The sequence below is a fragment of the Colius striatus genome, chromosome 19, assembly GCF_028858725.1.
Source record: "Colius striatus isolate bColStr4 chromosome 19, bColStr4.1.hap1, whole genome shotgun sequence".
NCBI classification, from domain to species: Eukaryota; Metazoa; Chordata; class Aves; order Coliiformes; family Coliidae; genus Colius; species Colius striatus.
Window position 1 is genome coordinate 4588467 of NC_084777.1, and position 15095 is coordinate 4603561.

A 15095-nucleotide genomic window follows, 5' to 3' on the forward strand; every position below is an offset into this window, starting at 1 on the left:
TATTAAACCTTTACAGAGGCCCCTGGACTGGAGACGGTCTCAACTGATTAATAGGTGCACGTTGTGTCAAACTAAAAGGCGTCTGTGAAACAAGCTGTGTTTGGGAGTCACTCTCAAGTGGATTGGGAGACAGACAGCAGAGAGCAGAAATCTGGGAGACTCTTCATGGAGCCTTAAAATACCCACCATTGTGTTTGGAGATGAGGATGGACAGTTAGTGCAGGTACTGAGTGAGCAGGAGCTCTAGTCCCGGTGTGTGTTTGCTTCACTGGAGAACGAGGCAGTGGCTGAAAGCTGTGGGACCCTGAGGTCAAAACAGGGCATTGTGCAAGGAATTTAGACTAAATCTGAGGTTGTCTCTGGGCAGATTTACTGTTGGGCTCTGGAGTGGCAAATCTGGGTCAGCAAAACATTTTGTGTTGGGTGCCAGCAGCACTGCCTGGCTTCCTCGATCACCGAGTCAGTGGGATATGGTTCCCCTGGACTGGCAGCAGTGCAGGGGTGATGCTCAGAGCTGCGAGGGAAGGAGGGTTTTGCAGCATTAGCATGCAAATCTACCAGGGAGGAACAACAGGATTGTTGCCTTGGCACAGGCCTAGTACAGAATCGTGGGAGCTGGCTGTTAGTTCGCAGTCAGCCCTGGTCAGATGAGGGGCTTGACCCGTTTCAGGTTACTGCCTTGGATCTGGCGCGCTTAGACTTGGATGCTGGTTCCTGTCTGAGTAGCTTTTGAGAACTGTGGCCATTTCTTGGGAGAGGTTCACATTCATGGATGCTTGGCTTTGCACTGTGCTGCCAACTTTCCATCAAAAACTCTCATTTTCTCATCCACATTTCCTTTTTTCCCTGGGTACTTCAGGGACAGACACAGCCTCATTTCTCCTCCCAGTGACAGCTTGCTCCCAGGAATGTTTGTTTTCCATCTCCTGAACTGCATCCTACAGTGGGGGAGCTTGAGCACATACAAGATTTCCCTTTTGGCCTGAGAAGGTTTGTTCTGTCATGCCTTTGGTGCAAGAGGCTTGTTTTATTCTAGAGGAACCATGTGAAGGCAGAGTTGTGACTTGTTGACAGTGAGAAAACTTCTTGTATGGGAAAGCTTCACGTAATGGGAAGTTCATCTAGATGGCTTTATTCTTGAGTACTGAATTTAGTCTGTTCTCTGGAACCTGGGGGTAAATGTAGTTCCCCACGAGTGTCAAGAGCAAGCCAGGTGTTTTAAGTGCACAGGGGAACCTGCCACATCAGTCAGAAACTGTTCATGAAGAGTCTTACTCCAAGTAAGTTCAGTGCAAACAAGCAGTGGCCTGTTGAATCTGGGAAAAAAAAGAGAAAGGAAAAAAAGGCAAAGGAAAAAGATACATGATAGATGTTAGAAAACACAAAATTAAACCTGATTTGCTCTCCCCACCACACAGCTCTCACTGGCTGCTTTGACTTTAACATCTTTATCTCTGGTTTTTTTCCTCTAGTAATATTGAGAGGATTACCTTTGTTGGCCCCTGGGTGGTTACTGTGTGATTTTACTGTTATTAAATCTATTGTAAACTGCTTCATTATTCCTGACTCAAATTCTCTCTTTCCTCTAATCCTCCCACCGCCCTTGTAGCAATCCTGTGGCACAGACCCTCAGGAAGTCCGGGAGAGGGCCACAGTCTTGCAGACCAGATTTGAAACTTACGTTCACTCTGACGAGGGGACTGTCCGCTGGGCAAAGAAAGGTCAGTGCCTTGCTTTTCACTTGACTCCAGAAGGGCTCATCTAAGCTGCCAAGGTTTTCTTCTGGGGGAGAGCTTCAGGGAAAAAGGCTTGGAAGAAACATTTTGGGGCCTTTGGGCTCTGTAGAGGGTTGAGATGGGCCCAGAAGGCTTTGTGATGATATTACATGTTAATTTCTCGCATTCCCATCTTACGTGCAAATGAGGTTTAATCTTGGCTTTGGATAGGATTCACACCCAAGGGCTCCGACCCAACTGCACGAGAGAATAGACTCTTGTGTGGGATGCTGGGAAGGTCATGGGTGACCTGCTTAACCATGGCCTGGTGCAATACCCATTAGATGCTTTCACTTTACACCAGGGACGAATTTGAAGCCTGTAAGACGGGATGCCTTTGGGAGCAGTTCTTAGCAGGCAAGGATCTTAGACTGGAGGTGGTTGTGTGGGATGGGAGAAAAATGAGAGAGAGGACAACTGCTCAAAAAAGACAGGAAGAGGTAAAACTGGGGTGGATTTAGTAATAATGGGAGCTAGGTGCAAATCTGGGATTTGATCTTCCATCCTTGCCAAGCAGGATGCACAACAGTTGTCACTGAGCAGTACAAGAAACTCTTCCCTTCTGCCTCTCAATTTGGAAAATACAGAGGAAGATGGATTTGGAGGAAAGATGAAAAGCTTGCCAGGGATGTCATAGGAAAATCAGCACTAAGCAGCTTCCTGAGAGGAGCCAAGAAGGTGGTGCAATGTTGGCACTGTTCTGCTGCCCAGTAAGGCTGATCTGGGTGCACCTGAAAACTGAAGAGCTGTTGTAAAGGGAATGTGGGCAGTCAGCCCCCAAAGGTCCTGGAGGATTACTTGGAATTTGGTTCTTAAATATTGAGACAAATCCACAAAATGCAGACTTTCTATACAGGAGACTAAACCACTCCTGATCACAATATTTAGGGCTTGAGCCTTTCTCCTGGTTCTTGAGTCTCCACACGTCTCCTTTCCCAATTGTTTTCTTTTTCACCTTGTCACTTTGATCTGAGCCAAATCCTGCTACCTAAGCTTGCCTGGAGATCCTGCTGATTTTAGTTCTGCAGCATTTCCAGTCATGTTTGGGTGAGGGGAGTCCTGATGAGATGCATTTCAATGGTCTGCAGCACTTCTGTTTACCATTCAATATACCTGCTGGGTGTGTGTGTGTGCAGGTGTGGCACAAGTGTACCATGTGTCCTAAACTCTCTAAAGCACATACTGAGGGGTGCAAAACCAAATGGGGAAATTTGCCTTTGAGCTGTACAATGTCATCATGGAAAATGGATAGGGAAGGCTGTTCTCAAGATAGAAGTTAAGTTCAGCTTTAAAATTGTTTGGAGTCATGAGAAGTGACTGTTCAAGAGGTCAAAGGTGCTGGTTCTTTCCTCCACATTATACTAAGTTGTTAGGTGATGACACAGCAGAACAAGTAGAGCTAACACCATAACTACCTGCTTACCTCAGATTATTCTGCATGCTTTTAATGGTGCTTGGCCAGATTGATGGATGAGGTATTTGAAATCCAACCATTTCAGTCTTTGCTCAACCCTCTGCCACTGCTCATGGTGCTGATTCTCACACCCTTCCTGACAGTTGCAGTGCTGATTTTTTCCATCAGGGTTTTGAAATGCCTTTCTCCTGCTGTGGAAGTGTTAGAGGCTGGATACACATGCAGCTTGCTTGCACCCATGCTACTTGATTGGTGCAACTACTTTTATAGCTTTGTTTTTTAAGTCCACAATCTCAAAAGCATGTGACTAACATGATCAAATCCTTGATTCTGCATGAATAAGCTTGTTGCTCCCCTGGGATTCCTTACACCCCATACAAACCTCTAACCTGAAATGGCTGTGACAGGGAGAACAAGTGAATGGCTCTGGTCACACTTAGAAAGCTTCCATGGTTTCTCTCTGCACAACATATGTCACTGTGTGGACACACACTCCCTCACACACACTTGTTGCTGACCTCAGCACTAATAACTTGGTTTAGCAATGGATAAGCAGTACAGAAAATATACCAAGAAATGCTGAAATGATGTACATCCTATTTTCTTATACAGGAGCACTCCACCTCTTTTTCCTACTCTACTATCTACATATGCAAATTTTCCACTGCTGAGTGGCTTCCATAAGCCCCCTCTTCCTCCCCTCTGCGCCAGGCATCATGAATAATTAACATGGCAGCTGGCTTTTGCTTTCATGGCAGACAATCAATTGGAAACTGTGCCAGAGATGCATTTGTTTCTCTCTCTTTTTCTCTTTTTCCCTGTTTTCTGACCTAGTCAATGTTAATAAGCAGCATTTTCACTGCAGCCCACTTTCAAAAGGCAAGTGGCTCCCTGCCCACTCACCCCTTCTGCTTCTCCATCCCGTGTTTTCCAAACTCAGATGGTTTCGGGGATGGTGCTGCCCTTCAAACTTGATTGACTGGTCAGCAGTGAGATGGATGGGAGGAGAAGTAAAGGCTGTGATCTGGAGGACATATCTCATGAGATGTGGAGCCCTTGTTGGGAACTGAAGGGCTCTGACTTCTGAAGGGCTGCATGTGATAGGTACTATCTTACAGCGCTGTGGGGACAGATAGAGCTCAAGAAGCTCATCCTGACACTGGGATTACAGAAAGGATAAGGAAGCAAACCCTGCTTTTCTTCTCCCTGTTTCCCCATTTTACAGCCAATAGTTAAACATTTTGCCTCATCCTTTATGTCCTCAGCACAAGGGACAGTGGGGTTATAGGAGCAACAAACTAACCCATCTAACCTCCATCACATGTATGTCTTTATCTTTTTGTCTTTGACTTTCCACACTTAACAGAAAAGTGAGGATGCACAGGTGCAAAGGACCAATCTAAATCCATTTTCTCACTTGAGTGCAAGTCTGAATCCCACCCCAGGCCAGTGTATGTTGCACAGGACTTTGGGAAGAGTCACTTTGACTCTCTAACTTTGCTCTGGGGATTTAGTACCAGCAGCTTTTCCTGTCTGAAGAACGATGGGAGGTGAGCTCAGCCTTCATAATAACAGAGTCTTTAGTATCAAACATTTCAAATGCTGCAAGACAGACAGCTATATTAGCTCCAACAGAGATAGATTCTGAGCTGGACCAAGTTTGTATTGCTGCTGTTGAAGAGTTACACCTCCTCAGAGCAGATGAATTTGACCAATAACTTTATGGGAAAAAAAAGCATCAGAATAGGAGTTTTGAGAGCATTTGAGCTGATTTATAAGCACTCAGGACAGTGGCCTTCAGATGAGACACCAAGAGCAAGTATTTGGAAGTCAACATTCTCTTTTTGGGGAGCTACAGCTCTCCTGGTGCTCAGGTGCCTCGAAAAGAAATTGGGAAGAAGGTGCAAAAACCTCAATCTTTTCTCCTCATCGATTGGGAAAAGGAGTTCGCTTTACTCAGTAAACAGAGCTTTGATGGATTCCCTGGGTCCTTCCAGGAGCTGATCTGCTAAAATGACATTTTTATTACTGTTCATAAACTCCAATCTCTGGCTGCTGCCAAGAGATTAGACATAAGCTGTGGGCAAACTTGCTGGTCCGGTGGCTCAACAGGCAAGGGCAGGAGAGGTTAGAGTTGAGAGCTTGCTGCTGTCAGGGGTTGAGAGGGAGAGAAAGATGTAGGTGGTGGTTGGAGTTAGGGCTGGGGGAGGGACACAGGAGGTTTAGCACGCAGAGGAGGAGCAGGGGATTGAAGGGAGGCATTTTTGGAGCTCTAGAGTTTCCTTACTAAAAGTTCCTCTATTCCCCATAGCAGAGAGGACAGCCTGGGTGTAGTTAATGTTCCAGGTCTGTGGAGGAGCAGTGGTAGTGCTCATATTAGTGGATGATCATCTTTAGAGCTGTGAGCCCTGAGGGAAGGGCATTACAGGAATATAAAGATGCAAAGGGAAATTTGCACACAGTTCTATTATTTTTCCCTTTTGAGAAGGTGAGCTCTGTTCTCAGTGTGATGATGAGTCAGGAAATCCATCTGGCTCTCAGATATTTATAAGGGACTAACTAGTAACTGGTGAAAAATGAATGGACTATTGGGACTGTAATATCAGAGGAATCTTCCTGTGCCACCTCCGAGCTTCTCTTTGCCTCTCTTCATCCCTATATCTCTTATTCCCTCTCTCCTCTTACCAGATGCTGTTTGGTGTCAATGGCTCTTCATGTGAGATGTGCTACAGGTATCACCCTTTCTGGTAGAAGGGGCATCCTTGCAAGAGGAAAACCTGATGCAACTTAATGTATCTTTGTTCCAGTTCCTAACGTTTCTCCACCACCTACCTCCTTTTTCCAGGATTGTACCAGTACTATACAATCTTCACAGACTTTCAACATACCAGCCTTTTTTCTACCAGCTGACCAGAAGGTGTCCCAAAGGACAAGATCAGTGTCCTTTCAGCTGGAACAGCTGAATCTTTAAGTGTATATATATATAAAAATGCAGTAGCAAACAGAAATCACTACTCTTGTTTTTTTTCTTCTTCCCCCAGCACTGCAGTCTTTCCTTTGTGCCTATACCACCTATCCCAGGAACCTCAAGCACATCTTCCACATCAAATCTCTCCACCTGGGTCACGTGGCCAAGAGCTTTGGCCTGAGAGATGCCCCCCAGAACCTGACTGCTCTTCCAACCACATGCTCAAAGAAGAAAATCAAACCAAGACCAAAAAGGTAGGGCAATTGGATGTTCCTGAGCCACAGGGAACACCACGTGACAAACTATGGTGTGCTTTGCTCCTCAAGGTGGTTATGCTTGCTCTAGGAATCATTGAATCATAGGATGGTTTGGGTTGGAAGGGACCCTCAAAGATCATCCAGTCCAACCCCCTTGCCATGAGCAGATCATGTGGGATTATTCCTGAGAGGCTAAAGCATGTTGAGCCATTGGCTGAGGTTGCATTGCTCTCTGAGCTGTTGTTTTTCCCCTTTTTCTAATGGCTTCATTAACATTTGTTAAACAAACTTGGTTGGACACTTCATGGGAATTCAGTTTAAAAAAGCCAAAAACCAACAAACAGAAGAAGCCTAAGCAGCTCACTTTGTGGTGTGACTTCTGATAAAGGTGCTCTTCTTGGAAGAAAGCTGCTAAGTGGAGGAGCACCTACATAGACTAGCCTGGGTTTTGCTGCAGCTTTTCCATTTTCAGAGCAGTTGAAAAACACTGACTTCTGTGAGTCTTAGGAGCAGAACCAGCCTAGCTCTTATTTATTTATCACTTAAGAGTTACTTGAAGGATGAGGAAGGGTAGAGGCCATGTTCCTGGGTGAAGCATGAGACTTCCCATATATTGGATTGTACATGTCTTGGTTGTTAGACCTGCAGCAGCATTTTTTTTGTCATAGCCAGCAGCCTCCATAGTAGTAGCTGACAGACTTTTTCCATCCACATCCCTACCTCCAGTTGCATGTTCCTACAGAGAGCTGTGATCCCTGGCTCAGGATCAACTGCAGCAGGAACTCTTTATCCAGGTCTAGGGACAGGCTCTCACAGATACAGCTGTGCTCATTGCTGTTGGTGTAGGGCATGGGAAATAAAAGCATCGAGGAAACAACAGAGGAATTAATAATTTTGCTTCTCAAGTCTGAAGCTGACTGTCCTGCTTGTTACCAGCAAGGCTGTACAAGTGCCCATTTATCTCACAAGAGTCTCTTCCTTCCTGGCCTTGACAAATTACCACTGCATCAGGAGCAAAGTACATGCCTTACTGTCTTTAAAGGCCTTCTGTGGCTTCCTCTGGCCTGTTTTTATCACCTTGTCTACTCTAGATGAGCATTCTTTTGTAGACTTTCTTCTGCAGTTCCCCCAGCAGTTACCTGTCTGTCAGATTTGCCTTGGGACAAATTGTGTCCATCCTGTCAGAATGGTCAGTTGCAACGTGGACTACTCATTCTTGTCCCTATGCAGACGTTAGTGTAGAATCTGAAGGGGAGGACTGCAGTGTATGGCTTTTTTGTTACTAACTATGTGATCAGCTGTGGCTATATAAGTACAAGCCCAAATCAAAAGGCAGGTCTGTTGCTAGAAATGCTCCTTCTACAAACTTGTGCTCTGCTGCCTGCAGGTTTAAGTTGTTCTGGCAAAAGCATTTCTGCAAAATCATGGGATGTCTCACAGGAAGTGTCTGTAGCAAACCTGGAGTTACAGCTCTGTGCCCTTTGATGTGTGGACAGGGCTGTTTGTGAGTACTCCTGTGTAACAAGTTTGAGACTCCCTGATACTTCTGGAGGAGCAGAGGCCTGAATCCTCTTCTCTGCTTGAAATGGAGCTGGAGGTGCTCAGTAGCTCCAGTCCTAGCTACTGTGAGCCGTTTCCACAGGACAGATAATCCTCTCTTTTGAGACCATAGTGTTAAGGGCTCACTGTCTCCCCTGGCACAATGGCAGGACAGGAACCTCTGGCTCAGCAATAAAACCACTGCAATAATTCCAAGGATAAAAATCTTTCCTTTATCAGTTGTGGTTCTTTCTGTGTAATTGTTGCTGCACACCCCATTAGCAAAGGTTAGCCATGCAATTAAAGCACTAATCCATGTAATTTGGGGCTGGTGACATCTCTTGCACATGTACAGATTCTGGGGAAATAAAATAAATGCAATGGAAAAGGGATTTTAAAAGAAAAAGTTAGAGACAGCATTGTCCTGCTTGGAGAAGCCACCAGGGACAGGCCACTGATCTGCCTCCTGCTTCAGCTGACCCTCGCCAGCAGATGGGCAACAGGATGGGAATGCCCCTGTGAGCAGGGGATTTAAGGGAGCTTTATTTCGGGAAGAATAGCCTGATTAGCTGATAAAGAGCATGTAAGATGGCATGGGGTGGGCTTTGATGTCTTGCTGGCCCAGCAGGGTGTCAAGCTATGACTGACAGTAGCGTGTCACAGGATTACTTGGCCTGCAACAATGCCTCTCTCTGTTCATATGATGTTGCTGCTCTGTTAGAGCTACTTTTTCCCTTGTTACAAACCTCTTTTAGACGACGTTCCTCCTCCCCAAGTCTTCATCCTGTTATAGTACAGACAAGCTCAAGATACAGTAGGGAGTTTATGCCGGGGACGTGTGGGGTTGGGGGATGTGGAGGTTTTAGAACAAATGGTCTGAGAGTGATTTGAAAGCTCATTTGCACATGGATCATATAATTGCAGCTGAGGGAAAGTGAGCAGGCTTTGCACAGGTTGGTCACGGCTCAAGCTCCAGATTTCAAATCCGGGAGCATCTGGAAAGTTAAGACTCTGCAGAAATAGCCAAAGTTGTGACGTGCAACAATTGTTCTTGCCTGTGAAACTTGCTTCTAATCAGCTTTCTCAGTGTGTGCCAGAAGCAATATATTAGTATTTATGGGATAGTTTAGAGAAAGAGAATATAGATTCAAATTCAGTCTCCACGAGTATCAATTCAAGACAGCGCTGTTAACTAAGGCAGAATTGCTTTTGATTTCACACTGACAAAGCAGGAAGCAGAATTTAGCCTGCCATTTAGAAGACAAATGCTTTTTAATTGTAAAATGCAAGGCTTGAAATTATAGCAGCACAGTCAGAGGGCAATCTTTAATTCCATTTCTTCCGTGACACCCTGAGTGTTGGTTGTCGCATTACACATTGTCTCCAAACATCCGATACTTGTTTTTAATCAGTCTGCTTGCTAAAGCCTCATCTCTCAGCACCTGCCCAGAGAATAAAGAACAGGCAGCCCAGGTTGAAAGTGGGGCAAAGGCAATCATTAAATGTTTCCTTAAGGGGACAAAGAAAACTTTTCATTTCCTTTGAAGTCTCCTTTTGTGCTTAGCACCTCCTTAGAGAGCCTGCTTGGGGAAGGTGAGACAGGAAGACAGAGCAGCCAGATGTGTGATGGTTCAGGGCTGAAATGTGGAGGCAGCCCTCTCCTGAATGCACATGTAAAACTTGCATGTATTTTTTTGCTTAAACCTCTCTGTGCAAACCAACTGTCCCCTTGGCTGTAGTGGTTCTTGTAAAACCCTGTCTGAAGCTGGAAAGGTAATGACTCTTGATTTGGCGTTGTGTTTTGAAAGTTGAAATGCTGTATTTAGGTAAGAGATGAGCACATGAACCAGATACTGTATATTAAGTTACAGTATATCAGCTTAGTGAGTGTCTGGGCTCATGCTTTTACTGAAGGGTAGATACAAGGAAGCTGATCCCACTTCCATTGAGGGATTAACTGTCTCTGGTTCGCAGCAGAGGTGCAGCACGCTCAGGAAGTAGCTCACACACCAGACAGACGTGTCTTTTGACTCTTTTGCAGATGCCAAAGACCTATCCTCATTCCACCAAGCATCCCTGTGCTACTCAATCTTTTCCATTTGAGATCAGTGGGAGGGTTATGGCATCCTGTGGCAACCGGTTCTGCTTTCTCCTTTTGAACTCTGGGAGGCTGGGGCGTGTGTCTCTAAAGGGTTTTGCTCTAATGAGGAGTTGCAACTTAATTTGCTTTGTTGGTGAATTCAAGCCATTACAGGGAAAGATATGAATCTTTTAAGTTTGATGGATTCCTTGGAACTCATTGTTACAGGATATCTCTGGTGTCAGAAATGCTGAGAAGGATTGAATTTATGTGAGAGTATCCAGCATATTCATAGTTGCTACAGCACGTGCAAAAAGTGAGTCTAAAAATCAAGATGAACATTCCCTCGTGCTTCATGTTTTAAGTCCAACCTTTAACTGAAATGGGATCAAGAAGAGGTGTCCAGGGTACTTCAGTTGGAGGGGATTGTTTTACATGGTTATTACACTGCCATTGCTCTGGATTTGGATATCACCATACCTTTAAGGTTTGGGCTGCAAGATTATTGTGCTAATTCATTCTTCAGCATTTAGTTATTAGACTCCTGCTGAGAAATACACCTTGTAACCCTGTGTGGCTAGGGGAGCAGTCTCCTTTGGGGGAAAGCTAGTAGCCTCTTACCTTCTCTCCTACTTCATATCCTTGATTCCACTTATGAACATCTTGGCATTGACAATTTGGGAAAGACTAATGCTTCTATTGACAGAGCTTGTGAGTGGAGGCTGCAGCTGGCTCTCCCCACACAGCAATTCTCAGATCATTAGAAGCAGTTTGCCTGCCAGTTTCTGCATGCCATTTACAGCTTTCCTAATATCACTTAATTAGTCAAAATGCAAGTTTGGAATTCTGCCCACTGGGAATTTCACTTGGTTTGGGCAGGCTGCTCTAGAAAATCAGACTGGAGCTCAGGTAAGAGCATATATTCATGGACAGGAGTAAGAACATAGCTGCTGGGAAAGGAAACATCACCATCACTCTTCATTAAGGCACTTCAGGGACACAGATGAGTCCTGCTTACCACATCATGATGTTATATAGAAGTCTTGTTATGAAATTAAAGGCTTGTCATTGTAAAATCCATCTGATTGTCATCTGTACGCATCAATGCCCTTCATTACTGTCCTGTTCCTCCACCACCACAGCACAGAGAGCCTTTGCATCTTGGAGTGAGCTAGTAGGGCTCGCACGTGGAGCTGGAAAACCTCTGTGCTGTTTGGTAAGCACCAAAAAATGATCATCTCTCTTCAGTTGAAATATATTCTGTCCTTTATGCTGGGAAAGAGCCTGACAGAAGCAAGAATCCTGGGAGGTTCCCAGCCTCCCAGTGGGGCTTTCATCCTTTCTCCATTAGGTGAAGACCACGGCATGGTAGTGAAAGAGAAACTGGGGGGTTTTGTCTCTTTTTCTGTAGCTGAAATACAGTTGACTTCAGTAGGGGTAAGGTGGGCTTTGCTCTTTAGCATGTCTCAGAGTGAAGACTGTTCTGCTCTGGCTGTTCTGGAACAGCCCTTGATGTTCAGTCTGATTGGGTCATAATTTGCCTTGATCTTCTCATGCTCACGTTTGCATCAGCTGATAGCAGAGCCCCTGGGCCAGCTGTTGGCTTGTCCAGAGCAGCACAGCATTGCTGATGAATTTCTTGCCCTCACTCTGCAAAAAAAACCCCAAACCAACAGAAAAACCAACCCAAACAGGGTTGGATTTGCTGCAGATGGTTCATCCAACAATCTAAGTAGAAAAAGCAGGTGTTGCAGCAGCCTTGGCCCAGAGGTAACCCAGCTCTGTTGCTGGCGCAGTTTCAAAGAGCTGTTGGAGATGCTGTCAGGCAGATTGATGGTGTAATCCACGTTCTGATAAATGGAACAGCCTGCTCCTGTCTCCTCCAAACACACACCATGAGTTCTGGGCCTGTGCATCAGAACTTTGTACTCTTTCTTCCTCAGCTGGAGTAATTTGGGAGCCTTTGGTTGCTGCAGATGCTGTGAGTTGGTTAAAGGTCACTACACTTGCTGCGCTGCATTGCACCAGCACTTCACACAGCTCGAGACAAAGGCACAGACAGCAATGCCAAACCAAGTTGAAGGAGACATCTCAGAACAAACTGGCTCACCTTAGGTAAAAAGACTAGCAGAGGCATCTTCTGAGCCTTTCAGATACTATCCAAGAAAGCAGGGGTATGTATGTACCACTGCTCTGGCACGGTGAAGTTTTTGGCTTGGAGATCAGCTTATGATGAAGTTCCCTAATGGAGCAGATATGTCAATGAAACACACATCTTAGCCAAGCAAACACTGGACTCCTTGCCTTCTCTTCCTCACTTTCTCTTCCCTTGATAATGAGGTGGTTGGATAAATCTTGGGGTGATAAGTTTTTTCCCCCTCTACTTGGAATATAAAGCCCAAAGCAGTGGTTGGGTCTGGGGTTAAACCTTGCAAACAAAGGGTTGATGTGTCCCCCACTTGAAGCTAGAAGGTGGTGCTAACTCATCTCTGCTGGCTCCTCTGACTGCTTGCTTACCAATTCATGTCTGTCTTTTATGGGAGTCCTGATACCCCATATCTAGCATAAAACAACAGCAGTCCAGTGGTGCTTCTGCCTGGCATCTAATATGTCACAGTACTCAACACCCAGCATCCTGGACAGAACACAGAGAAGTCAAATAGCTTCTGTTCAGGGACAGCTTCTTCCTAACCAGCACGTTGGGGCTGGTTCATTTTCTGAGTTATGACTTCTCTATTCCTGTCTCATTTTTCCCCAGCTAATAAAAGTGGCTGTTTTCTCATCCAACTGAACATTCCTCTCTCCTTTAAGCCCTGCTGACATCGTGGCACTGGAGCACATTCGGATGGGGCACTCATTAGTGAATCTGGTTTGTTCCCCCCTGCAAGTTCCCCTTAGCTGCACTGTTCTGTAGTTCCTCACCTAAAGCCTAAGTGTTGTGCTTGGAGGGTGGGATTTGAAGGGCTGGGCATTTCTTTGCCCATTATCAACGTGATATCTTCTCATTAAGGCTCACTCTAGTGTGGTATCTAGACATGAGATCACAGAAGGAGATGCTGACAATCCATGTGTTTATCCAGTGATGGGAACAAGGGTTCTGTCTGTGTTGCAAATGCATCTTACATTTACAGCCTTTCTACAGAGCTTTTTTTGCCACAGTATCACCACACAGCTCTCTTAAATTAACATCACACCAGCCTTGGGCAACGGGGAAAATGCAGTCAGCGTGGGTTATGGGGTGGGAGAACGGACATGAAGGCCAAAGAGAGTAAGTATCTTGCCCAGGGATGCTCAGAGGGTGATATGAAGGCCTTGCTCTGTTCTCTTGGGCTTTGTGTGATAACCACAGGGCACCTTTCCTTGACAATGTTGTCTTGACTGTTCTGACAGAGCCCCAGAGGCTTTCATCAGTTGAGCAGAGAGAGGAATTTACAGGTTTACAACAGGAATCAGCATCCAGCCAGGGATCCTGACCTGGTGCACTTTTCCTGGTTTGCTGTCACTGCAGCCTCTTGCTGTTGCCTGTGGCTCTTCCATCTCATGGTTAAACAGAGCCTTGACAGCTGCTTTCCTACTCTCAGTGATCAGCTCAGGTTCCACAGCACAGCCCATTGATTTTTGTGGCTCTGGTTAGAGGGAGAAGCCTGCCTTTTCCTTGCATCCTTTGCTTTTCTTCCTACAGCTGATCACCACAGCAGGGGGTATTGATTTACTAATTGGGCAATGATTTCACCTGATTGATAATAAAGTGTTGGACAACCTCCCTGCTGAGCTAGAGCTCAGCCTGGCAGCTACTGGTGGATTACTTGTCCTTTTGCAGCAGATAGTTCCCTGTTGTTAAGTAAACTGATCTGTTGCTTGGTAACCCTCGAATTACTGCAGTAAATGCTTGGAGACACCAGGAAAGTGTCAAGTAGAAACTTTACCAAGTGATGGAGGAGGTTGAGCAGAGGATACAGCTGCACTACAGACTTTTTGCAGCAGAGCTGGGCTGGTTGAGAGCACACCTTGGCCTGGCACTGTGTGTGAACCCACAGGCATCCCTCGATGCTGCTGTGCTTGGTCCATCTGCTGTGGAGGTACTGCAGGGATGGCTTTACCAACAGCACCTTTGCTTCATGGGCTGTACAGTCAGGTTTGAGTTGAATCTGTCTTTTGCCTTAGTTTCTGTGGGTTCAAACTGGGTGATGGCTGTGCATCTTATTTCTCTGATATGTCCAGTCTCCAGCCCTTCTGCCAAGGCAGAGCCCAAATGTTTAATTACTGTGAGAATGGAGACCTCACTGGAGGCAGCACAATCCTTTCACCTGTGTATTCCAGACTTTCTCTTCTAAGGAAAGCCATCTTTCAGCAGTAATCATCACACCATGCTGCTTATCATTCTGATCCATCCTTACAAACCCATCCCATCCCAGAAACCTACACGGGCATGGAAAACAGGCTGTAGAAAAGGAGAGCAAGCAAGAGTTTGCTTCCCTTGTTGCTGTTGTGTTGTATGGCCTAATGAATGGATTGATCTGTTTCTGCAGCCAAAAATAGTTCCTTCTCCTGAGATCCATGTGTTGTCATAAATGCACACTGGCACTCATGGGGCTTCTCTTTAATTGCCTCCTCTTTAGGGGGACAGATAGATTCCTGTTCACTTCTCTGGGACAACTGTTTTGACAACTGTTAGTGGTCCATATGATGAAGAGGAGAGTGAAATGTTCTGCCTCTAGGAGCTGTGGTTATCCAGTTGTGCCCAGGACCCTGAGAACACTGGAGGGAACGACGGCTCCTGCACTGAAGAAATTGCAGTTTAAATAAATGAGGGTGATGGCAGCAACAAGGATGAGATTTGCCCAAGGTTATAGAGCAGGACAGTGGCAGAACTTGTGGTGGAAAAATGCTGAGTGGGTTTTTATATTTATAGCTGGCAGTTTAGGGCTACAGGGAGATCCACGTTGGGAGTTTAGTGGCTGGGCTGAATGCAGCTACCTTTGCAAAAGCTGGTCTCTGGAGAGGGAGGCTGCGAGGGGCAGGACGCTGCAGGGAAACACTCTGTGGGTTTAGACTCCTGACA

At 45.7% G+C, this 15095-nt stretch overlaps 1 protein-coding gene across 4 annotated transcripts in view; it reads left to right on the top strand.

Moving 5' to 3' along the window:
• DDX31 (DEAD-box helicase 31) overlaps nucleotides 1-15095 on the top strand; it is a 47439-nt gene that overhangs the window by 31501 nt on the left and 843 nt on the right. For all 4 annotated transcript variants that reach the window (XM_062011687.1, XM_062011683.1, XM_062011684.1 and 1 more), the window contains 2 exons: nucleotides 1610-1721; nucleotides 6231-6411. In XM_062011687.1, the coding sequence (XP_061867671.1) occupies nucleotides 1610-1721; nucleotides 6231-6411 (293 nt within the window). The remainder of the gene's footprint in view (nucleotides 1-1609; nucleotides 1722-6230; nucleotides 6412-15095) is intronic.